The following is a 25,661-nucleotide window of genomic DNA, read 5'->3' as shown; positions in this document are numbered from 1 at the left end:
AACTTAGTTAGTAGTAACAACAGTCAAAAAAAAAAAAAAAAGTCACAAATCCCAAAAACGCAACATAACCCCTTCTCCTGTAGACGCGTCACACCCAATTCCAATATCATTTTCCGTTACACTGGCGCCATCACCAGTGGCATGTATTGAATCACCGAGCACCTCACGGAACGGATCTTACTTAATTTTTTCATTTTTTGTGTTTTTTCTTTTTCCATTCTCAACAATTCTTCTATTCATGCAATCCACCGCCGTGACAGAGAATAATCGTCTTCGTCTTTTCATTTTCCCCCTTCCAAAATGGCAGTTTCTGCCACCAAATTCCTCATCGTCTACTTCCTCTTTTGTGTTGCACTTACTCTCGCATTCATGTAAGTTCAATGTATCTCGCTTATCCAATTTCACCATATTTAGCTATAAACTTCTATGAATCACTAACACGGACACCGACGAAGATACATCAACACTGATAATTTTTTTTTTAAAATATGAATAACTTTTTTTTTTCCTTTCGCCACCGGTTTAAAAAAAAAATGAATTGATTAAATGTAATCACATGAGTTGGATTAAAACAAAATGAATTAATTGAATGTAATCAAATGTGTCCGACACCGGATATGCTTTTTATCAGAAGTGTCGGTGTTACGGTGATAAAAGTTAGAACCTCGATGTCCTGAAAGCATATTGGACTAATTCTGTTACTTGCTGTAGTACGGATTTTATTCTTTTCATGTTGGATTGCATGAAATCATATTGACTCTGATTTTACATGTTACTGTATTACAGATTTTCTGTTTCATTGCTGTCTTGGATTTTGAGCCGTGTTTTAAAAGCATCTGTTGAATTTTGTGTTGGTGGATGCAGCAGTTTACAAGATGTGGTCATCAAGTTTGAAAAGGTTTTTCATTTTCTTCATTTACTGATTTTTTTTTCCTTTCGAAGTTTATAACATTGAAGTGAAATGTGGTACATTAAGCCTATGACGCACGGATACAGACACATACACTCACATAATTTGAAAATATGGCATAATTCAATGTAATCACATGTTCTGACACTTTTTAATCAGAGTGTCGGTGCTACAAACATTCACCATAATGTTGGATATAATAAATTTGCTCATTGATTGGGTTTTATTATGGTAATCCATGGTATTGCATGACTAAATTTTCCCATTGAGAATATCTACACGTTTCATAAAAGACTTATTGTGAAGATAAAATGTACTAGAAAATAACTATCAGGGAGAATTTAATTCGAATTAGCCTTGTACCTTGCCATCGACTTCCTTTAAGCCTATTTAATCCTAAATGGGCTAAAGAAAAGTTTTCCCGCTGTTTCTGAAATCTATGGTATGGGAACTTGGTTCAAATGATCTGGTTTTCCTTATACACCCACTCACTCTATATATCATAGTTCAAATTCTTTGCTTTTATTCTAGTAAATTGTCATGTTTGTGTCTCTAAGATTCCATAGCAATATATTCTGTTGATTTATGACATGTACAGGGTGCTACTGAATCTGTATCTATTGGTGAAATTAAACTCAGCTTAATCCATTCCTCTGTCGAACATGGTGCGGACGTTGGTTCTTGGAATCCAAAGTTGCAATTATTAATACGCAACTTAGAAGTTGTTACGAGGCCTACAATAAAAAGCTCCGGGACGAAGAAAACCCAGAAAACCCAAAAATCCAAATCCAAAACTCGTTCTTTAGGCAAGGGAAAGTGGAGGACTATTGTCAATATTGCAAAATATTTTTCTTTTTCTTTGACAGAGCTAGTTCTAAAGGTATGAATCTCTATATCATTGTATTTTTCTTCTTGTATGGATAAATATGCTGATCTCTGATCCTGTTATTTTTTGTGTCACTGTCCTTATATGAGATGGCTTGGAAGAATGTTTTACTTGGTATTATTGTATAATTACTTTTGAGATGTGTTGTATAATATGGAGATTTTCAGGATATTTGCTGTATAACGGTAAATAGGAAATTAGCATCATATCTTCAGATTTGGCTTGATTTCTTCATTATTATCAGCCTAGCCTTGCATCTATAAATTCTGAATACTCTTGTACAGAATCATTAATCACTTACAATTTCCTGTAGTCTCAATTCTTACAATTTTATACGGATAATTTACATTATGCAGACTTGGGGAAATATCTACTTGCCTAGAATAGGGCTATATTATTGGAATCAAAACTGTCCTAATTATAGGAAAAGAAGCAACAAACCTGTCACAAATGAAACATAAATACTGTTTGACATTAGTACAAATACTCAATGATATGTAATAACATATTAGAAATTATTTCAGATATTCGAATGTCATAATTGTGAAAGTAAAATATAATTGAATACAACATATGTACTTATATTTGGGTCCCTGAGAGTATTTTGTTGTTGCAGACACCTAAAGGTACTATTGGAATCGGGAAGGTGAATGTTGATATATCTAAAGGTTGTGGATCCGAGTCAAATTTGTTTATTAGCATACATATATTGCCCATTGCGGTTCACATCGGTGATCCTCAAGTTAGTTGTGATCAATTATCTGAATTTAGTGGTGGAGGATGCAGTGTTTCTAGCCAGACATCTGTTGTGCCGATAGAAAAGTCTTCTTCACCTTTTATCTGTGAAAAATTCATCATCTCATGTGAATTTGGTCATCGTAGGTATTTTTCTTCCTTTTATACATTTTACATAATAGTATTAATGCATGTTTGGTAAAGTTGAAAACCACGGCAGAAACCTACAGTGGCACAGAAGCTATAACTAGTAGAGTTCAACAAACACACGTCTAGCTCCACACCAACATGGAAACAAACATGTACTTAAAACTTGTACTTGTTGAATCTTTGTTGAGGAGGAAGTGGACCTGTGTGCAAGTTGTTCACCAGCTGACAATCTTATGGTGTAAACCTTATGGCTCAAGGCAGTGGGAGTTTTCACGGGAGAAACTTCATCTGTAATGGGACATTCCAGTATACAAGTGGTGAACCTCTCTATTGTGAACTGAACTAATGGAAAGAGGCTTTTAGGCTTTACTTTTACAAATATTGCATGGTCTGGACCCAAATATGAAAATTGCAAATAAACTATTACTTTATTTTGGTTTAGTTCACAATTCTGAAGGTATTACCTCAAAATTTAAGTGAAGTGATCTGTCAAACGTAACTTGCTTTTAAATCTTTATATTTATATCCAATTATCTGTTGCTTTTCCCTTGAAAAATACCACTTTTTATGTACTTGGTTTCCCCTTTGCAGTTTCTACAGATGTCCTTGTATTCCAATTTCCAAAGGAAAAAAGTATTTTTTTTCTTTGTTTTATGCCATGTTGCAGTAGGAAAAATTATTTTGTTTTAAGTTGTGCTTTGTATCTCCTTTTTGCACACAGGGATATTGTTATTAAGAATGTGGATATATCCATCGGAGAAGTTACTGTGAATTTGAATGAACGGTTGCTTGCAAAAAAAAAGAGGCCATCAGAATCTCCATCAGGCTCTGATCGAAGTAAAGGGTCAAATGTTGATCCTATGAGCACAAAACAGTCTTCAACAAAGGAAGAAAAACTAGAACGCTACATTTCTTTGTTTCCGGAGAAGGTTGAGATTTAAACATAATTAGCTTTTCTAACCATTATGTATACTTCCTGAGGCTTAGCGCAATGGAAATGTTGTTGCCCTATGAATGGGTGTTCATGTGTTTTAGTCACAACCTTTACACAACTTTAAGCAATTTGCATGGTGCATTGGACTTTGGATGCCTTGTCGATGGTTTTAGTTTTTCAAGGAGCTTTCAATTTCTCAGAATACTAGCATTTGACTTTGGGGGTAGACATTCTTGTGAGTCTCCCTGAATATCATGATTGTGTTCTTGGTATTTTTGGTTTTATTTGGGTAATTTAATTTACAAACCCAAGGCCCTATCAAAGTGTTTGCCTTCTTTGTGGTGCATAATTGGACAATCATTTGTATTTTAGTTTCCTGAATATATTTAACCTAAAAACTATTCAAAGTTTTTTCAGTTAGATTTAATTTTAGTTGTGGAATTATACTTGGTATTTGTAGGTGGGCTTCAATATGCCAAAACTGAATGTGAGTTTTGAACATTGTGAATATGGTCTTTCTGTTGAAAATAACATCACTGGCATCCAATTTAATATCGTCAAATCACGCTCCAATAAGGATATTGGGGAGAGTACACGCTTTCATTTTCAACTGGAGTTCAGAGAAATTCATGTATGTAGTTTGTGTGTTCGTTGATTTGTTGAATCTCTTGTGGTATGATTTTCCCCCTTTTCAATTTGCTTCTTGCTGACAAATTTTATTTTGTACCGCTGACTTTGTAGATTCTTAGAGAAGCTGGTGCTTCCGTCCTGGAGATAACGAAGGTGAATTTGGTCTCCTTTGTGTGTGTCCCAGTGCAGGTAAGTTGTTTGCAATCCACATATGGCACCTCTGTATCTATATAATTTGTATCTTTTAGTGTTTACCAGACCTGGGAAACTTTTAATACAATTGGAGACAAGAAAAAGGAAAAATACTGCTGAGATTATTACAAATAATGTAAATAGCCCTTTTACGGAAGATTTCATTGTTTTTCCGAATGTACGGATGTTCTGTTTTATTTCTCTCTGTTGTAAATATAACTAATTTAGTATAGAAATACCTACATATCGTTTCTAAGCAGTTAAAGGCAAGGCTCAATATCCTTGATGATGATATGTAATATTATTACAAATTAAAGCACTGTAGGTAGCTAATTTAACTAAATGAGTTTTCAAGCAGTTAAAAGCAAGGCTCAATTTATTATTCTGCTTTGACACTTGATCTTGTGATCCTATTTTGTTTTGTAGTCTTTCAAAATATCATATCACCCTCAATGAATACATACCCATCAATGAATACATACCCATTCAGTATTTGAATATTAAAAAGACAAATGATCCTTCACATAAGTCCCTGTCCTAGTGCTCCTTTGATATACTTTAGGATATTAACCATCACATCCCGATGATCCTTATGTTGGGTGTTTAGAAAACGTACCAATAGTTTTTCTATTGCATAGGCAATTCCACATGTATTCAAAGCAATTGTAAATATTTGACAAGATTGCTTGGGAGATGTTGATAATAGTCATATATATGATTATTCTCTTTTTATTATCGTTGACATAGTTTCCGTATTTTTCCATTTTTCCTTTCTTGTGAGATTTTCTCTTGTATATAAATTTGTCCAACCTCATTGTGAAATAAATGTTATTCCCTCAAAATTATTCAAATAGAGAGAAGCCTGAAGAAAGGAAATCTGATTCTTAATCCGTTTATTTAGTTGGATTATTTTACTATATTGTCTATTTGGTCTAGATTACTGGACTATGAATTGTCCTCTTTTGTATTGTCTATGCAAGCTTATTCTCTTTTTTGTGTGGTTCCTTTCCTCCAGTCAATCTCACTTGTTAGAGCTGAAACTGAAATCAAGCTTGGACGTTCACAATGCAATATCATAATGAGCAGATTGAAGCCTTTGTTGCTCCTCCGCTCCTCCAAACAGAAAAAAGTTGTACTTCGAGAGGAAGCTCCGGTTGTAAAACCGAAATCAAATGATAGCAAGACCATTACATGGACATGTAAATTTTCAACTCCTGAGATAACAATTATGCTTTATAATATGGCTGGTTTTCCGGTGTATCAAGTAAGTATTCGTATTATATAATATATATACTTTGTCATTGTTTTATGAACCAAAACTTGCATAACAGCCATGGCTATGCACATCGCAAAATAAATTTGATTCTAGTTATATTTAATATTGTGCACTTGTGATTGATATAAGTTAGTTTTGTAGGTGAGAAATGGAAGGTTAATAATTGCAAATAAATAATATTATTGTCAAAATTTATAATAAACATATCTATATAATATATAAATGAAAATTGAAACTGAGAAGAGGTGCGGTGACAATTAAATAGAGGCACACAGTGTCCACAGGTACTGTTCACTCAAGAATAAGAGGCACAAAGTCAAAGAGGATAAAAAAAACCCTAAACTACTGATCCATGTAAGAAGATAAAAGAGCATATTTGAACATATGTCCACCCATAAGTCTTATTTATAACAAAGTAGTAGGATACAGTAGGATCAATCATAAATACATAAGAATATCTCCTATACTTATTTTGTATTTATTTCCTCTAATCTATATAAACCCGACTCTGGTGCAGTTGAAACATATAGTTTCACCATCTCACTCTCATCTTTTGTTCAACACTAGTAATTGTTATTTACATAATAAACATGTTAACACGTGTTAAATATGTTAACTAAAACTCTCCAACAGGTGGTTTGTTTAGTATGCTTGACACTAAATTCTTTTTGTGAAGTCATAAAATCTCCAACATTTACTCTTCAATTTCTATTGTTTCAACTCTAGGGTTGCTTACAATCACCGCATCTATTTGCAAATAACATTTCAAATATGGGGACTTCAGCACACATTGAACTTGGTGAGTTCAATCTCCAGTTGGTTGATGAAAATAAAGACTGGTTGAAAGAAAGCAATTTTGGCGTGGAATCAGATTCTGGCTCCATTATACACATTACAAAGGTTAGTTTGGATTGGGGCAAAAAGGACATGAAATCCTCTGAAGAAGATGGCCCCAGGTGTATTCTAGGTTTAGCAGTTGATGTTACTTGCATCGGCATTTATCTAACCATCAAGCGTTTAGAATCATTAATATCAACAGCGATATCCTTTCAAACTTTAATGAAAAGCTCCTCTTCAAAGAAAAAATCAACTCAAAGCCGAGGGCGTTCATCAAAACCTTCGGGTAAGGGAACTCAAATGTTGAAATGCAATCTTGTACAGTGGTCAGTATATGTACTGGGGGAGACTGGATTAGAAAATACAGTTGTTCTAGATCCCAAGCGAGTTAATTACGGTTCACAGGGTGGCAGAGTTATAATAAATGAGTCGGAAGATGGCACCCCTCGCACTGCAAAGATAGTATCGACTGTTTCTGATGACTACCAAAAACTAAAGTACTGTATCTCTCTCGAAATATTTCAAATCAAGTTATGTGTAAACAAGGTGAAACAATCCACACAGATAGAACTTGAAAGAGCCAAATCTATCTATCAGGAATATGTGGAGGAAAATAGGCCGATGACAAAGGTGGCATTAGTTGATATGAAAAATATTAAATTTGTAAAACGCTTAGGTGGCGTCAAAGAGAATTCAGCTTCTTCTCTTTTCAGTGCAACTGACATTACAATGAGGTGGGAGCCTGATGTTCATCTATCACTAATTGAACTTGTTCTCCAGCTGAAACTAGTTGCACACAATAAGAAGCTTGAGGAATGTGGTAATGAACACGTGGAAGGTTCATCTAATGTAAGAGATGCTAATTGCAAAAATGAAGCTACCGTGGAATCAAGGAATCATGAAAAGAAGAAAGGTTCTATTTTTGCTGTTGATGTGGAAATGTTGAATATATCGGCTGAGCTAGGAGATGGAGTTGATGCTACGGTTCAGGTTCACTCAATTTTCTCTGAAAATGCTAGTATAGGAGTGCTCTTTGAACGACTACTGATTAATTTTTGCGGGGCCAGAATCTTGAAGAGTAGTAGGATGCAAATTTCACGAATTCCTAGTATATCTGCTAGTTCATCTGATGCAAAGGGACCTGTTGTCACAACATGGGACTGGGTAATTCAAGGTCTTGACGTTAACATTTGTTTGCCATACAGATTGCAATTGCGTGCTATTGATGATGCTTTTGAGGATATGTTGCGAGCTTTAAAGCTTATTGTGGCAGCAAAGTCTAATTTGATTTTTCCTGTGAAAAAAGATAGTTCTAAAGTAAAAAAACCCAGTTCAACAAAATTTGGATGCGTAAAGTTTTACTTACGCAAGTTAACTGCTGACATTGAAGAGGAACCAATCCAGGGATGGCTTGATGAACATTACCAGATGTTGAAGAAGGAAGTTGGTGAGTTAGTTGTCCGGTTAAACTTTCTAGATGAATTTATATCGAAGGCTAAGCAAGATCCAAATTCTTCGGATGACTTAAATAATTCTTCCCAAGATGGAAAAGTTTATTTTAATGAAGTGGAGGTTGATGTAAATAATTCTTCAATTATTGAATCCATGAGAGAAGAAATATATAAAAGTTCATTCCGTTCATATTACGAGGCATGCCAGAAGTTAGTGTTTTCTGAAGGCTCAGGTGCTTGTAGGGATGGCTTTCAATCTGGTTTCAAACTCACTGCTTCAAGGTCTTCTCTTTTTACGATATCTCTATCTGACTTAGAAGTAAGCCTGACAAAAATTGATGGTGGAGATGCTGGGATGATTGAGTTTGTGAGGAAACTTGACCCTGTTTGTCTTGAATGTGACATACCATTTTCCCGACTGTATGGGGCAAATATTCTCTTAAACACGGGTTCTCTTGTGGCTCAGCTTCGAAATTACACATTTCCTCTATTTTCTGGAAATTCTGGCAAATGTAAAGGTTCTCTTGTGTTGGCTCAGCAGGTAATATTTAAAAATATAATTTCATTCATCGTTCTATATGTTTATTCTTGTTTATTTTGATTTCAAATTGATAGATGATTTAAATACTAGAAGAAAACTAGAGAAGATATGATTTTATCCCTTGGCCCCAGATCATCCACAAACCCAGTTTAGGAAGGATAAATACAAATTGTTGCTATTCCTCTCGTGATTTCAAGGGTGTTGGAAATAGTAAAATTTATTATGTTGGAAATAAAGTAAATGTTTCCCATTGAAAATAGAAGCATTTAAGTCTTTAGATTCATGTATTTACTATTTAGGGAGTTGGACTTGTATTTATTACTCCTTGTAAACATAACATTTAATTAACTTTGGAGTGTATTTAAATATCATGGTTGCTGAGATCTTTACTCACTCAAGCACATTAAGAAAATTTCTTATTCATAATTTTCACAAAGGGCCCAAGATCTCTCCCTCCTAGACCAATATCTCAACTTCAACAACGATTTGCCCTCTCTTTATTAGCATATCTCTGCAAATGCTGTTAGAAAACCATTAGTTACTCTAATTTCCTCAATTAACAGAACCTAGGTCCATTTGGATTTGTTTTAAATTTTCTGCTTATCCTCATGTTACGAAGGTCCTGTACTCCTATTAACACAGAAAAATGATCTTTAAGGGAGTCGGTAAATTATTAATTGTGTTGTAAAAGTCCACATGAATTTATATGCTTTGCCAATTCTTCAATTACAAACAAGCTATCCCATTTGCACTTGCCTTAAATTTTCTGCTTATCCTTATGCTACAAAGGTCCTATTAACATAGAAACATAAGGGACCCAGTAAATTATTAATTGTGTTGTAAATGTCCACATGAATTTATATGTTCACTAATTTTTCAATTAAAAGAAGTCGCTGTTACTTAAACTGAATTTTGTATTTGTTTGTTTTACTTTATATAGGGGATTAACTGCATGATGATCAACCTGATAATGTTTCTTGGTCATTATTCTTCTATTTATTTCAACTAGGTCATTATTCTTCTATTTATTTCAACTAGGCAACTAGCTTTCAACCTCAAATGCTTCAAGATGTCTATGTTGGGCGATGGAGGAAGGTGTTCATGCTTCGATCAGCTACTGGCACAACTCCACCCATGAAGACATACTCAGACTTGCCAATACATTTTCAGAAAGGCGAAGTGTCATTTGGGGTGAGTTATGAACCAATTTTTGCTGATCTTAGTTGGGCTTTCACCGTGGTGCTACGGAGGGCTAATCTAAGTATTATGAATCCTGGCCCACTTATTCTGCCACCGAAAAAGGAGAAAAGTTTGCCATGGTGGGATGACATGAGAAATTACATTCATGGAAGAATTTCCTTGCTATTTTCTGAAACTAGATGGCACATTTTGGCCACTACAGATCCTTATGAAAAGCTTGATAAACTTCAAATTGTGACTAGCGCTCTGGAAATTCACCAGTCAGATGGCCGTATTCTAGTTTCTTCAAAAGATTTCAAGATTTTTTTGAGTAGTTTGGAAAGTTTGGCAAACAAACGTGGTTCTAAACTTCCAGCTGGTGTCGTCCCTGGTTCATTTTTGGAAACTCCCATCCTTACAATTGAAGTTACAATGGACTGGGGTTGTGACTCGGGAAAACCCTTGAATCATTATTTATTTTCACTTCCAGTTGAAGGAAAACCTCGTGAATTTGTATTTGATCCCTTCAGATCCACTGCTCTTGCCATTGGATTGAATCTATCTTTTGGATCTGTTCTTCCTTTGTCAGAAAAAAACCATCCATCCTCCATAGCAAGAGATAGTATAGAAGATGTTACTGTATCTCATTCTCCAACAATAAAATTTGGTGCTCATGATCTAGCATGGCTCGTAAGATTCTGTTTCTTGAACTACCTACCTCCACATAAACTTCGCACCTTCTCACGATGGCCTCGTTTTGGAGTTCCAAGAATTGTCAGATCAGGCAATCTTCCACTTGATAAAGTGATGACCGAATTTATGATGCGTATAGATTTCACACCATTCTGCATAAAGAACATGCCTTTACATGATGATGATCCAGCGAAAGGACTGACCTTCACGATGAGAAAGTTGAAGCTTGAATTATATTTTAGTAGGTGCCAGCAACATTATACTTTTGAAACCAAACGTGAACTTCTTGAACTTGCTTACCAAGGTATTGACCTTCATATGCCCAAGTTTTTCCTAAGTAAAGGAGATTGCGGAACTAGTGTGATACCAAAAAGTTCACAATCTGCATCTGAGGAAAAAATTCCCTCCGAAAAGGGTTATTTGGCACAGAAAAATCACGATGATGGATTTCTGCTATCTTGTGATTACTTTACCATACGAAAACAATCTCCAAAGCTTGATCCTGCTAGTTTATTAGCCTGGCGTGAAGCCGGAAGTAGAAATGTTGAGAAAACCTATGTACAGTCTAACTGTGAAAAACAGAGTGAAACTGATGAGCATATGCGAGCAGACCCCAGCGATGATGATGATGGATACAGTGTGGTTATAGAGGATGATGGGTACAATGTGGTAATAGCTGATAATTGCCGGCGTGTGTTTGTCTATGGTCTAAAGCTTTTGTGGAATATTGAAAACAGAGATGCAGTTTGTTTCTGGGTTAAGGGTCTAACCAAAGCTGCTGCACCTGCCAAGCCCTCTCCTTCCCGGCAGTATGCACAGAGAAAATTATATGAGAAAAACAACCAGCAGCAAGATGGAACTGAAACTAGTCAAGATGATGCATGTGAAACCCATCAAGATGATGAAACTGAAATGCACAAAGATGACGGAGTTGAAACCCATAAAGATGAAGGAGTTGAAACCCACAAAGATGAAGGAGTTGAAACCCACAAAGATGAAGGAGTTGAAACTCATAAAACTGTAGGAGTTGAAACCCAACAAGATGAAGTTAGTAAGTTCCTTCCCACTTCAGATTCTCCCTCTTCTATGGCTGCCAGGAATTCTGAGTTCCCTTCATTCCCATCAAATTCACTTAAGTTGGACAGCTTACCATCTGGTATGTCATATTGTACTAGAAATTTTGTTGACTTTTATCAATTTGGACTTGCAGATTAGAGATCAGTAATATACATAAAAATAAAACATTGTAAATATGCTTTCTGTCATAACAAGTATTTTCATTGCTTGCCTTCTTTTGTTAAGTTCAATTTGTTGTTAACTACTTTTAATGATAAGTTTGTTCAACCTGTATTTTCTCTTTTTTGTTTATTTGCCAGATAAATATGAAAATACAGACGAATCGGAGGAGGGGACTCGACACTTCATGGTTAATGTTATTGAACCACAATTTAATCTTCACTCAGAGGGTGCAAATGTAAGTTTAAATTTTATTTTATTTTTATTTCATTTTAGGTAGAGCTTACATTACTAAGGAACACGTGAACTTCAATTATGTGCTTGGCTTCCAGGAAGAAACTTAAACCTCGATAATCAATTTCCTTTGTCATTGGATCTTTTTTTTTTACCAAGTCATCGGATCTCTTTTTGCCTTTGTGGGTAAAATACCCCTTATATGTTGGACAATACTCATATTTGGTGGAATAAAACTTAGAAGTGTACCCTCTAAGTTTTATTTCTTGAAGTACAATTATATAGTGGTTTTTTGCTTTATATAGAATTTATGCTAATAACTAGTTTTTCAAAGATCAAGATATACCATGATACAATTCAAATCTAGAAAAATTATTCAGCTCTGCGTCCTTTTCGCATTAAATAGAAAGAAATTAATCGCATTTATTGAAGAAGCTATAGAGTCGATTACAAAAAGTACTTGTTTGAAAGGCTCGTTGGAATTGATCCGCTACGGGATTTACATCCTCCTCTCGTATTAAGAATAAGAAGTAGAGCTCAATCCCATCTTCTAAGTCGAGTGACTCCGCTCCGTTTCAGTGATGTTTAGCCGCGATAGATATGTAGCTCGGGGCCTTCTTGCAGGTCTTATCGTATTCAGGAGAGATGTAGGAAATTTTGTCCTAAGTCTAGCCTAAAATATTCTAGCAGTTACTATCTATCTATGTTGGAGAAGATGGCTGATAATACCTGTTAAATATAGATAATAAACATAATAAATACTCCCTCCGTACCAAAACTTTAGTCTTTTTGGAGTTTTGCACGGAGATTAAGAAATGATAAGTAAAATCATTTTTACCCTTACTTTATTAAGAAAGAGAAAATATATTTAATTAATGCTTTAACTTTTGTAAGGGTACAAATGGTAAAGTATCACTAAATGTGCATTGATTTTTTAAAAGGACTAAAGTTTTGGGACAAAATTAAAAAGCTAAAAAGACTAAAGATTTGGGACGGAGGGAGTATGTGATAAGATAATAATTAAAATTAGGCCTATTAATTTGCATAATAACGGTTCTAGCTAGAGTAACCTGTAATGGTTTGGGATTTTGAGGAATAATAAATGAACAAATTTAAAGAATAATGATCTCTATATTCATGATCAGAGATTAACACAAGTAAACCAATGTAACAATACAATTTATGGAAGGGAAAAGTACTGAAAAATAAGATACTCCCTCCGGTCACTATTATAAGCAAAAAATCACTTTTTAGGTTCATTGAAAAAGTAATGCATCTGGCCTAAAAAGTGATTTTTTGCTTATAATAGTGACTGGAGGGAGTAGATCATAGAACAATCTTAAGAAGAAGAAATCATTCTGAAGAATGCCAAAGGGAGGAAGTAGAGGCTTTCATCAAATTCTTCATGTCCGCCAAACACTTGCTTTGCCTTTTATAGCATAATGAGGAATATTTTCTGTTAGCATTTTCTCTCAATTCCTTCATTCGTTGATCACATGCCATGTGTCCTCTAAATTCCTCAATTCGGTTATTTGAGATCATAGCATAACCATACCTGTCAGATTTATGCTGTTAAGTCAACCAGTATAATTTGCCAACAGCTGAGGCCAGTGTCTGGTCATAGCTTTAGGTAAGACATCAGCCGTAGAAGATATGTGAATAATTACTGTTGAGAAATGATTCGGCCGTGATTTGTTTTTTACCCATTCCTTAATTTGTATTCCGTGTCATCTTTTATTTGTGATTTGTTTACAAATTTGCAAAAGTCTACTTCACCATTAGAGCATGCTTCCGTCCAGTTGTATCGCACAACTCTGGATTCTCTGTTTAGTTAGCTCTCTACTTATTGCCTTGTGATGGTTAATTTACTGTGTAAACAGCTTTGCTATAGATTCTACTCTCTCTCTGTTAGTTGGGAGTTTCAGCTTTCAATTTTTAACTAACCTTTGCGAATGATCTTGTGTTTCCTCTGCTATATATACTGGTTCATATATCAGAGAATGGTATCACTCAAATATAGTATTCACTCTGAAAATATGCTTGAAAGTTCTTTCTCGTTCTGATATTTTCTATTGCACATAATTTTGACTATTGAACAATCTGATCAGATATGAAATTTACAAAAGAATGTGTCAATTATGCATGTATACATACATTTACAGGGTAGGTTTTTGCTTGCTGCTGTAAGTGGACGCGTTTTAGCCCAATCATTTCATTCAGTTCTTCATGTTGGCCATGACATGATTGAGAAAGTGGGTGGTACACAAGATGAACATATTGGTGAATATCAGCCTGAAATTGCATGGAAAAGAATGGAGATGTCTGTTATGTTGGAGCATGTGCAGGCGCATGTAGCACCAACAGATGTTGATCTAGGGGCTGGAGTGCAGTGGCTACCAAAAATTATTAGAGGCTCTCCAAAAGTAAAGCGTACAGGTGCACTTCTTGAGAGAGTTTTTATGCCTTGTGACATGTACTTTCAGTTAACGAGGCACAATGGGGGCTCTCCAGATGTGAAGGTAAGTTATTTTTTTCCCAATAATAGCAATAAGGTTTAAATATGCTATTGGTCCATGCAAATATAGTAGTTTTCAGTTTTAGTCCCTATAAGTTTTTGTGTTTGGATTTCATTCATTCAAAATAAAAAATCGCTAATTTTATGCCCCGATGTCAAGTGGCCGTTCCAAAAACATGTGCCGGCAAACATTGCGCCACGTGACCGTATTGTGGCACGCCAACTCATCACTTCAAAAGAATTTATCAATTTAATAGTTAATAAAATAATTTATATACGGAGTATTTATTTACGTATCAATTACTTATTGAGATTAAATCAATACGAGAGGGACCCATTAAAAGTCATCATCTCTAATTGTTTGGTTTGAGAGAAATAGAGAAGAGAGAGATAGAGAAGAGAGAGAAAGAAGATAAATTGAATACCTTTTTGGTTTCTCTCCAAAAGTGAGAAGAAATACTAGTAGCAGAGAAACAGCAAAATAAGGACAGCAACCATTAAAAAGTCATTTATGCCATTGAATTTTTTAAAATGTGAGTTACTTATGTTATTTTAATTTTTAACAAAAAGACGTAAAATTACGTATTAATGGTATTATCACTATTGTTTATCCATATGCTTTACTCAAAAAAATAAATAAATGACGGGGTTGTGGTTGTTGATTACTGACAACCGTTGTTGATGGTAATCTGAAGGTTACAAAAAAAAACAACACCAAAACCCAAAATTGCAATTGAAAACTTCAAATCCTCCAAAAAAAAAAACCCATACAAAACCCAGAAATAACAAATCTGGGTATTGTGAAGAAGGGGGATTTGTCTAGTTCATCATCAATAACAGAGAGTTGGACGAAGTCGAGGAAGTCGTCAAGTTCGAATATGATGAAGGTGGCAATGGAGCTGGTTTCCAGCTTATATTTTTTCTTCCAATTTTACCCTTATAATTTTATCTTAAATACATTTTTATCCTTTACTTTTGTATGTGCCCTCTCTTTACACATTGATGAAGGTCGCCGAAGCAAAGAAGAAGACGAAGTGAAGACTTCCGTTTGAATTATCACTTCAATTCATATATGAATATTATACGTTTATCAAAATATATATATTATACTATACTAGTAGTTCATAGCAAGACCTTTTTTGCTTGAGTTTTCGTTATTAAGAAAATGCATAATCTAAAACATGGACTACTATTTTTTTTTTAATCAAAAACATTGATCACTATGGCTGTTATGTTGTGAAGTTTGATGTGCCTGTTTATTTATATTAATCTCTTTTGGTTTCTTTGAAAGAAAAAAATTGGAGTTCTTCTATTATTTTATTATTTATGAATTTGGCATAAATAAATACTGTTATGTTTAAAATGAAAGTAAATTTAAAATAAAATTTCAAACAATAAAAAATCTAACTAAATAAAATAATAATATATATAAAAGATATCTATTAAATAAAAAAAAAAATACTACCGTAAAAAAATTAAATTATTAAACTTTATGTATTTTAAATTTGAATTTGATATAACTTTTATTATGAATTAAGAATGTCCTTTTATGTAATTTTACATCTATCAGCTAGTTGAACCGCTAATTTTACCAAACACTTCAATTAGCTTATCAACTATAAGCTATCAGCCATCAGCCATAAGCTATCAGCTAGCTTATCAGCCATCCGCTATATTTGCCAAACAGAGCCTTTGTATATTATATTTGAAGTTGCATTGGTATCTTGACCTTTTCTATATTTGAAATTTGAATACTAAGTGGAAATGAAAGTGCACTATTTATCGAGGAAAACCTATACGATTTCATACATCTTATGTTGTATCACATGCACTTGAACTGTTCGAACGTGTAGTACACATGGCAAAAAAGAAATTTGGTTTATGCTTATCACATAATATGGCTATCTTTACTTAGTAGCCACCCTATTCATCTTGACAAGAATTTAACTATCGAATATGATAAAATATGTATAAAAAGCACAAGGGCTATAGTTCAGTTAGGTAGAGCACCTTGTTTACACATGTGCCGATGTTTTTTCCCATAGGAGTCCATCATGTAATTAAAAGAGTTAATCTTATTGAGATGTCGATGTCTTACTCCAGGAAAAAAATAAGAGAACAATAGCCTGACAAAGGATTTAGACGTCAAATAGAATCCATAATGGATTTGAGATATTGATAAGGTGAGTACTGAATCTATTCAATGCTAGGCAATGAGTCTTAGGACCTCAAAGAAATTATCTTTTCTTCCTATCTTATGAACTTTAAGGTGTTTGAAGTTTCATTTCCTATTTGATATTTTTAGTTAAGTAGGTTGATAGAGAGTCCATTTAACTTAAGTTGATCCAAGCCAGAAGCAGACCTACATCAGGAAAAAAAAATGTAGACATGGGTTAGGAAAATCGTTATTCCGACATTGGTATTTATCTGAGTAAAAGGTCCAAAAGAATCAAATAATCCTGAACAGTCCTTCAAGAAAATGATCCAAGTGCATCTCGAGAAATCTTCAAAGCAAGTGATACTCTAACATGCTTACCAAGTTGACAGGACTCGCAATTATGGACTTCAAGTGTGAAAGATGAGGATCCAACACCTTTAACTCATCCAGACTTAGATCACTAAGACGATGATGAACGAGTTTCGAAGATGCCGAAATAGTGCATATTGTTCATGAAGGAGGTTGAGGATAATAGAGATCTTGTGATTCAGATCTTGTTCCAATTGTCTGTCCTGTACTTCGGTCTTCTATAAAGAATAGTCAAAAGTAAATGTTATAGAACAATTGATAGAGCAAGTAAATTGACTAATTGAAATCAAATTTGTAGAAAATAATTACGATATATTTCAAAGATGTAAGTAGAGTACAAACACTAATTCGTTTAAATAAACTATTCTAGACTTACTCTGAGTCTGATTAATGGGACGAATACTATTATGACTAATAATTACAAATATACATCATTTACAAACTCCCCCTAAAGTTAGTGAATGAATATCTAGCACTACTTATTTGCAAGTAAGTTTGTTGTCCTGTAAGTACGGTTCAGTTGGTAGCTGCTTAGATGTTGATTACAGGGGTATGAGTTCAAACCTGAGATTCTCCACACTTGAGGATATTTGACAAAAAAACACTGTCTAGCTTCTCTTTAATGAGCAATTTTGATGGCCCATTTATTGTCAAAAAACGGCTTCACGAGACCTTCACACTTTATCTTTAAATCTTCTAGCACAATTTTCATCCACAATAGCTTAGACATTCCTTGTGTCATAGCTCTAAATTCTGCATCAACGCTTGATCATGCAACTACACTTTGCTATGTTATTCTTAATTTTTGTTTTGCTGATTCTTTCTAGAGTCGTGTTATTTTGACACACGACATCAATTTTTTTAAAAAATGTATGGTTAACGCAATTCAAATATGTATCATGTGTGTGTATTTGATACTGGTAACAGAATTTCCTGCTCGACACACGTGTATGTATAGTATGTACATGTATTTTCAGATATGCATATCTTTAAAGAGTATGTATATATGGTTTATATGTCTTTTCATGACTACGGTAGTCAATAGTCTAGTTCAAATGCATATATGTCACATCTGCAGGTGAAGCCCTTGAAGGAGGTCAAGTTCAATTCTCATAATATTACAGCAGCAATGACATCTCGCCAGTTTCAAGTCATGTTGGATGTGTTAAACAATCTTCTATTGGCCCGGCTTCCAAAGTATGGATGAACCCTCTTTGCTTTATGCACATTATAAATCTACTATTATCAATTTTCCTTCAGCAAATGCAGATTGCATGTTTACCATTTAGTACTCTATTAAATTTAACAAGACCATGATGTAAGTTTTACTTGAATATGAATATTTCTCTCATTAACCATGAAAGGTTTTGTACAACTATTTATATGCATGAGAGATATAATCCAAATAGGAATATAATCCTATCATAATTCTAAAGATACTAACAAAACATACTATATTAATTATTAATATTTCAACCCTCAAGCTAGAGCATATATATCATATGCATTCGTCTTGTCACATATGTAAGTTATCCGAGGACTTCGAAGAGAATTAGTAAAGATATCAGCAATTAGTTTTAATTTAGATAATCCAGGTAGTTAAATTGTATGAATATTACCTACCTTGATGCAGTCAATTTTTCCCCTTCAAAAAACTTAAATCCAAGTGTTCTGTTCTATATGAGAAGTCTTGAAATTAACTAAGTATATCATTCACAACATAGGCCTCCAAAAAGTAGCCTGGCACTTTCTGTTGAAGATGATGAAAATGTCGAAGAGGAAGCAGATGAGGTGGTTCCTGATGGTGTTGAAGAGGTGGAACTTGCAAAAATCGATGTTGAAAAGAAAGAGAGGGAACACAATTTGCTTCTTGATGATATGAAAAACTTGTCTTTTTGGTGTGACCCTTCCAAAGATCTACATCCAGAAAACGAACAAGAGTTGTGGATGATAGATGGTGAAATAGCCATGCTGGTAAGGAATGATTCTTGTTAACTATCCTTTAAATGAATGATATAACTGGATGGTTTAATTCCAATTATTGATGCTTGCTCATTTAGGTGATTCTATCTGCCAAAAACTAATTAGGCTAATACTTTACATGGTGATACCAACTGGTTCTTAAAATTTTGTTATCCAATGCTAATTAATGATAAAAGGAAAGTTTTTCTTTGAAGGAAAATAATATGTAGTGTGTAAAATGTATCTGAAATATAATTGAATTTTGGGCTTACAGTACAAACACTAATAGGAGTGTAGTTGAGGTAGTTATGCTTACAGTTTTCTATATTGTTCATGATCCAAAATAACATATCCATCATCAAATAGGAGTTTGTGGATTAGTAACTATAGGGTTTCAACAGGTTTTGCTTTAAGTTTACTTGTATACATACTTTGTTGGCTCTTTGTGCCTATTTCTATAGATATTGTGATGAAACATGTTTTGAAATTTGCACACTACTTTTATAGTTATATGATATTTTAATATATGATAAATTTACATTTGTAATCAAAGTATTCCAACACTGGCAGGTCCAAGGACTGAAGAGAGAACTTGTAACTGCACAAAAATCCAGGAAGGAAGCACATGCATCATTAAGAATAGCTATGCAAAAAGCTGCACAGGAGCATCTAATGGAAAAGGAGAAGAACAAAAGTCCTTCCTTTGCTATGCGCATATTTTTGCAAATTAACAAAGTTGTTTGGAGCATGCTTCTTGATGGTAAACCCTTTGCTGAAGCCGAAATCAATGACATGGTAAGCATTATTTAGAAAGTCTAAATCCTCCTTCCCTTTCACCATTTTTCCTTCCAAAATTCATTTAGTCCACTAAAAATGCTGTTTGTACAAAGTATAAACTGCTATTTCAACATCAAATATTCTGAATTCCGAGTCCGGCTTCAATTTTGTTAGACAGGATCTAGAACCTTCTTTCTTTAAAACTCAAATTTTCTCCATGGATTTTACACAGAAGTATTTGCTACACCTCAAATAGTGTTGTTCTTCTACCGTTTCCAAACTATTGAATCTGGAAAATTCTTCTTTCTGAATGTTGTTATAAGGGACAAAGGAAAAGTTAGGGTTCTTTTCTGATTTAGTTGTGCTTTCTTCTCCTTTCTATGCCTGAGCTTATAGTGGTTCCATTATAATCATAGTTTTCTAACTTTATTAATTCATTTACTTTTTGTATCAAATTGCAATAATATACTAATTCAGTTTCATTGCTAAACACTTAGATCTATGACTTTGACCGAGATTATAAGGATGTGGGTGTTTCTCGGTTTACGACCAAATATTTTGTTTTCAAAAATTGTCTTCCAAATGCCAAATCTGATACGATTTTGTCGGCGTGGAATCCTCCAGCTGAATGGGGAAAGTATGTAATTTTTCTCTTTTCCATACAACATTAATTACATTTCTTAATTTGTGTAATTTAACCAAAGTGACATAAAATCTAATCCTAAGATATACTCTTAATATTATAAATTGATCCTAGGAAATAACTTAAGATACTCTAGTACAATCTCAGATATATTAATGATATCTAAAATAATCATCCACAATAACAATGTTAAGAGTCTCACATTGGATAGGTATCACCTGAACATATGTTTATAAATGAAGGCAATTTTCACCTTACAAGCCGGTTTTGTAAGATTTGAGTTAGGGCCAACCCAAATTTTAAGATAGTATTAGAGTTTTTCAAAGATTTGTTGGGCCACATGCTATCCAGTTGTCGTTATCAGACACTTGGGGTCATGCTCCATATGTCAAGTCATGAGCGTGAGGGGTGTGTTAAGAGTCCCCACATTGGATGAGATATGACTTGACCATATGTTTATAATTGAGGTATTCCTCACCTTACAAAGACGGCTTTGTATGAATTGATTTAAGCCCAAGTCAAATTCTAAGAAACACAAATCATCTAGATCCAGTTATACTCTTTATTCTTCATTAAGTAAAGGTTGAAATTTTGTTTGAGAGAATAGTTTAAGTTCCTTCCAAGAACCAGACAGTTGATTTATTAGCCAACAAGGGTGTGTGAACTAAGTGATTTCAGGATCATGCTTGCAAGTTAGAACCGGTTGATATCCATTCATCAACTTGAAAGGTTGGGTTGTAAGGTGATGTAAATAAAACTATTTTTGGGAATAATAGCTTTATATCTTTTTCTTTCATCGGGGCATATTTAGCATTTGTTTCCCTTTATTGGCTATTAGGTTTTTATATAGAGTCTAACTCATCCTTATAGAAATGGCTTATGAGGAGAGGAGTGGGACTCTTTATAAATGGCTATTAGGTTTTTATATTGTTTCTCCTAGGAATTGATCCTAAGGGGGAGCTCATTAACCGCTTGAGCCCAATCACTTGATTAATCAAGCCGTATCTTTAGTTTATGTTTTTCTCAATACACCTCAACACTATTGGGTTTGATGCGTGGATATAAATGGTGGGGGGCTTGAATCAGTAGGTTCTGATACCATCTTAGAAAGTGGGACTAAATCCACCCCTTGACACCCAAGACAATGAAGATGTTGGAGTCTGCAATGAAAGCAATTAGGCAGCTTGGGGTGAATTACAATGAAAGTAGAATTTCCAAAACACCCCACAACGCTTGGGCCCAATATAAGCTTATAAAAATTGTAAATCACCTATATACATGTTTTCTTAATGAATAATATTTAGAAAATTATTCCTTGCAATTTAATTACTTTTGATTATAAGGTTTATGTGTTAGTTTTACTATTATTATAAAGAATGGTGTGTTTTTTCCATTTCCCTTATCCTCTAGGTATCTTGATATTACATGTTTTCTTCTTTTGTGTTTTTTCTAGAAAAGTCATGCTTCAAGTTGATGCGAGACAGGGAGTTCCAAAGGATGGAAGTTCTATCATTGAACTTTTCCAAGTAAGTGTTTCCTTGAGGTTATTTTGTTCCTTCAAATCATGATAGTTCAGTGCAGAGCAATAGATAGAATCCATCCGATATTCTAATTTAGTTTTTTTTTTTTGAATTTTTTTATGTTGTTTAAATTGGACCATATATGTAGTGCTTTCAGAGTTTTTAAGTGGGCCTTGCCCAAAATACTATAATATTAGTCATTATCAAAATTCTCTTGCACTTTTGTTCTCTGATTTTGGGGATTCGTTAGTTTAACAACTCATACAAGCTTGGGCACCAGAAGATCTCTAATGTACTTTCCTTCTCATAAAGTTAAGGAGCCATTAAGAAAGTGTTTAATTCATATTTCCTAAAAAATAGTCCAGATTTTCAAGTTGCTTAAAGCAAAAAATGAATGCAGTTTATCAATGATAGGACCAACTTCTTTCCGATGAGGGAGATAGTATTAATATAGAAAATGCGTTTACAAAAAGAGAAACCAGAGATTGAGATCCCATCTAGGACTTCTTGTAGCCCAAGGCATAAGCCACTGACAGAAAAATATGCATGTGTCCCATGAATATTTTCCCTAAGCTCTTTACCAATCGCTCCATCTGTTTCTCCTCTAACAAGCATGCAAAAAGGTGCCTCCTTTCATCTTGGGCCTGCATGAATGACTTACTGGATTTTGGGCTTGGGTCTAGGTGACCCTACAATCTATGAACAGCTGAACACGACGAAGGGACTACGAGTGGTTATAATATATATCATCTACATATGGCGGTACATAAGCTTCATGAGAAAAGGCTCTAAACTGATTAACAGAGTAAATGTCACGGAGATTGACCGGTGGCAGTAACTGTACATCATGTACCGACGTTAATAGCGCCAACACTAATTTACTCTAATATCTAAATAAATTACTAATGAGTAAATATTGCATTGGTAATCTGATGAGTGGAAATGGAGTTCACTGTAAAATGTCACCAATTAGATGTTAGCTTGGAATGCTAAGACTTGTGTCTTTTGTTTCCTAACATGAACTTATTTTACACTACAGGTAGAGATATATCCACTTAAGATTCATTTACAGGAGACAATGTACAGAATGATGTGGGTATATTTCTTCCCAGAGGAAGAAAAAGATTCAAAAAGCCGACAGGTAGGTTTAAAATTTCAAATCTCTGTTAACCTGTTTCCAAACCAAGACTTTCCCAGATTTATTGTTAAAATATTGGTTGTTTATACAGGAAGTTTGGAAGGTCTCAACCACAGCTGGTGCACGGCGTGTAAAGAAAGGTCCACCAGCCAATGAAGCTGCCTCTTCAAGCAATCAGTCTGGCATCTCTGCATTGCTATTTCCTGCAACTAATCAGCCTTCTGTGCAAGCTGGTTCTGCACAGGTGAGTACTTAATGAATTGTTTGGTGCATGGTTATTTTTGTTTTTGTTTTTGTGATAACCATGTTAATAGGTGCGAAATATTTATTGGCTTTGCCAATGATTAATCTCCACCAACGAATTTAGCTGTCAACAATTAGCGGGATCTCCCTTCAAATCAATATTAGTATTTCTCTTTCGCAACCCATCCTTCAAATCAATATAATAAAATTATTTTGAATATATCTTTCCTTTTCTTCTTTCCTTACCTGAAATCCCTTTAAATTCAAATTCTAATATTAATAAAATCTAAAATCAAAGAAGGCCTATGCCAAACTTCACAGGTAGTAGATCTAGGGAAGAATATAACTTCTTCTTTCTCCTCTGTTTTTCTTCTTTTATGAGTTTATTATAGACTAATATGCTAGATAGACATTCCATAAGAAGTTTGGAAACATGCATGCAGAAATCCAAAGCACAAAATGTCAAAGCAGCTGATGAGACTGTGGCAGAATCTGTAGCTGATGAACTCGTCGTACAAAGCTCTACTTCCAACAAAAATGGCCCAATTGGCTCTTCTGATCAACAAGATAAATCAAAAGATCCAAAAGGTGTAAAAGCTGGTAATTCGTCTCTTGAAGAAAAGAAGGTGTCTAGGCCGCAAAAGATAGTGGAATTTCACAACATCAAAATTAGTCAGGTTGTAATTAATTTTGTACCATTTGATGAAGTTGTTAGCTGTTAGTAGTTTTGTTATTACTTATTAGTTCTATTATTGCTTAAGCTGAAATCATGTCAATTTCAGGCAACTCATGTCTTCTTTCTTGCAGGTGGAATTGTGTATTACATATGAAGGGCAAAGATTTGTTGTAAACGATATGAAATTACTGATGGATCAATTTCACCGACCCGAGTTTACCGGGACTTGGCGAAGACTCATTTCACGAGTTAAGAAGCACATCATTTGGGGAGTCCTAAAGTCTGTGACTGGCATGCAGGTGAGAGTAACCGTATACTACTGATATTTTCCGTTGTACACATGCTACTCATACCTGCCAGTGCAAATTTAAGGTGTTGCAAAACAAATTTGAGTTAAACTGTTTTTCCAATTCCCTTTGAAACGGCTAATTGCCTAGACCTATGTTTTGACAATCTTTAACTGTTTATAATGAATTCATTTAAATGCCTTATTTTCATGGATCATGTAGGGGAAGAAATTTAAAGACAAAGGTCAGAATCAGCCAAGTGCGGCTGTTGTTCCAGACATTGACCTTAATTCTAATGACACTGAAGGCCATGAAGGAAAACCTCCACCATCTTGGCCTAAGCGCCCTACTGATGGAGCAGGCGATGGATTTGTAACATCTGTTAGAGGACTATTTCATAATCAACGCCGCAAGGCAAAAGCATTTGTTCGTAAGACAATGAAAGGTGAAGGAGAAAATGAAGCTCAAGGAGATGTGAGTGAGAATGATGTAGAAATTACCCCTTTTGCTAGACAGCTAACCGTAATAAAAGCTAAAAAGCTTATTAAGCGGCAAACTAACAAGTTCCACTCTAAAGGACAAAAAGGTTTGTTCTCTTTCCAAGTTATTGCTTTTTGCATGCTTAACATTTTTCCAAGTTATTGCTTTTTGCATGCTTAACATTTCCAAGTTATTGTGGACATTTCTTATAATTTGGAGATAATGCACTTCTAGGTCAAAAAGTCTATCATTAGGATGAAAATAAATCCCCTTTAAGAAAAACAACATAATAGCAATCTGTGTGTGTGTGTGTGTGTGTGTGTATTTATCATTAAATATTATACTATACTATACTATGAAAATTATCTCCAAATTGAATGAAAACATATTTTAATATTTTGCTTTCTAATCTTGCTTACTCATCTATGCTCGTCAATTCATTTCTTGTTGACTTGATTTCTTGAGGACTAACAGTCAATTTTTATAGGTCCGTCCGCAATACAAAAAGAAGAATTATCATCTCCAAAAGAGACAACTACATCCTCAATACAAAAAGAAGAATTACTATCATCATCTCCAAATGAGATACTTACATATGACAGTGATTCGTCAAGTGGATCCTCATCCTATGAAATTGTTCTTGAATAGAAACGTTTATTTGAAGGAATTCTCACTTTTCACCGGAGCATGAAACACATTTTATCCGGTTCTTATGACTAAAAGGAAGCAAGATCTTGACAACTGATCTTTCTCAATCAGCAGGTACCTTTAATGTACACTTAACAGAATACAACTGGGGAGAGGGGGAATACCAAAAAGGGAAGGAGAAATTAGGACTCAACATTGTACATTGCATGATTGATGTGGATTTCTATTCAGATAATATGAGCATGACTACCTCAGTCATTGTAGATAATTGCATTCATCTCTTGTCTTGCATTTTCTATCCCTTGTCATTTTGATGTAGGAGAGTTTCCTTAATAATTTATTATTTTAGCTATATTTAGTT

The 25,661-nt window shown here is 34.3% G+C and overlaps 1 protein-coding gene across 4 annotated transcripts; it reads left to right on the top strand.

The window, feature by feature from the left end:
- On the top strand, positions 1-25,661 carry LOC123920140 (protein SABRE-like). 4 transcript variants are annotated; one of them, XM_045972294.1, is made up of 23 exons: positions 1-371; positions 787-898; positions 1,509-1,790; positions 2,413-2,678; positions 3,403-3,610; positions 4,076-4,246; positions 4,357-4,434; positions 5,453-5,701; positions 6,440-8,542; positions 9,581-11,570; positions 11,791-11,888; positions 14,047-14,403; positions 18,005-18,123; positions 18,651-18,900; positions 19,459-19,683; positions 20,163-20,302; positions 21,762-21,834; positions 22,868-22,969; positions 23,058-23,210; positions 23,653-23,886; positions 24,017-24,184; positions 24,395-24,758; positions 25,140-25,661. In XM_045972294.1, the coding sequence occupies exons 1-23, from the start codon at positions 301-303 to the stop codon at positions 25,298-25,300; spliced, it is 7,974 nt and encodes a 2,657-aa protein (XP_045828250.1). In that variant the 5' UTR covers positions 1-300; the 3' UTR covers positions 25,301-25,661. The 4 variants fall into 4 exon arrangements, 3 of the variants coding, with proteins under 3 accessions (XP_045828250.1, XP_045828251.1, XP_045828252.1); XM_045972295.1 differs by having other exon boundaries at positions 50-371; positions 1,550-1,790; XM_045972296.1 differs by lacking the exons at positions 1-371; positions 787-898; positions 1,509-1,790; positions 2,413-2,678; positions 3,403-3,610 and adding an exon at positions 3,623-3,850.

The sequence above is a fragment of the Trifolium pratense genome, linkage group LG4, assembly GCF_020283565.1.
Source record: "Trifolium pratense cultivar HEN17-A07 linkage group LG4, ARS_RC_1.1, whole genome shotgun sequence".
NCBI classification, from domain to species: domain Eukaryota; kingdom Viridiplantae; phylum Streptophyta; class Magnoliopsida; order Fabales; family Fabaceae; genus Trifolium; species Trifolium pratense.
The sequence above is the reverse complement of the archived record's forward strand: the minus strand, read 5'-3'. Positions and strand labels throughout refer to the sequence as shown.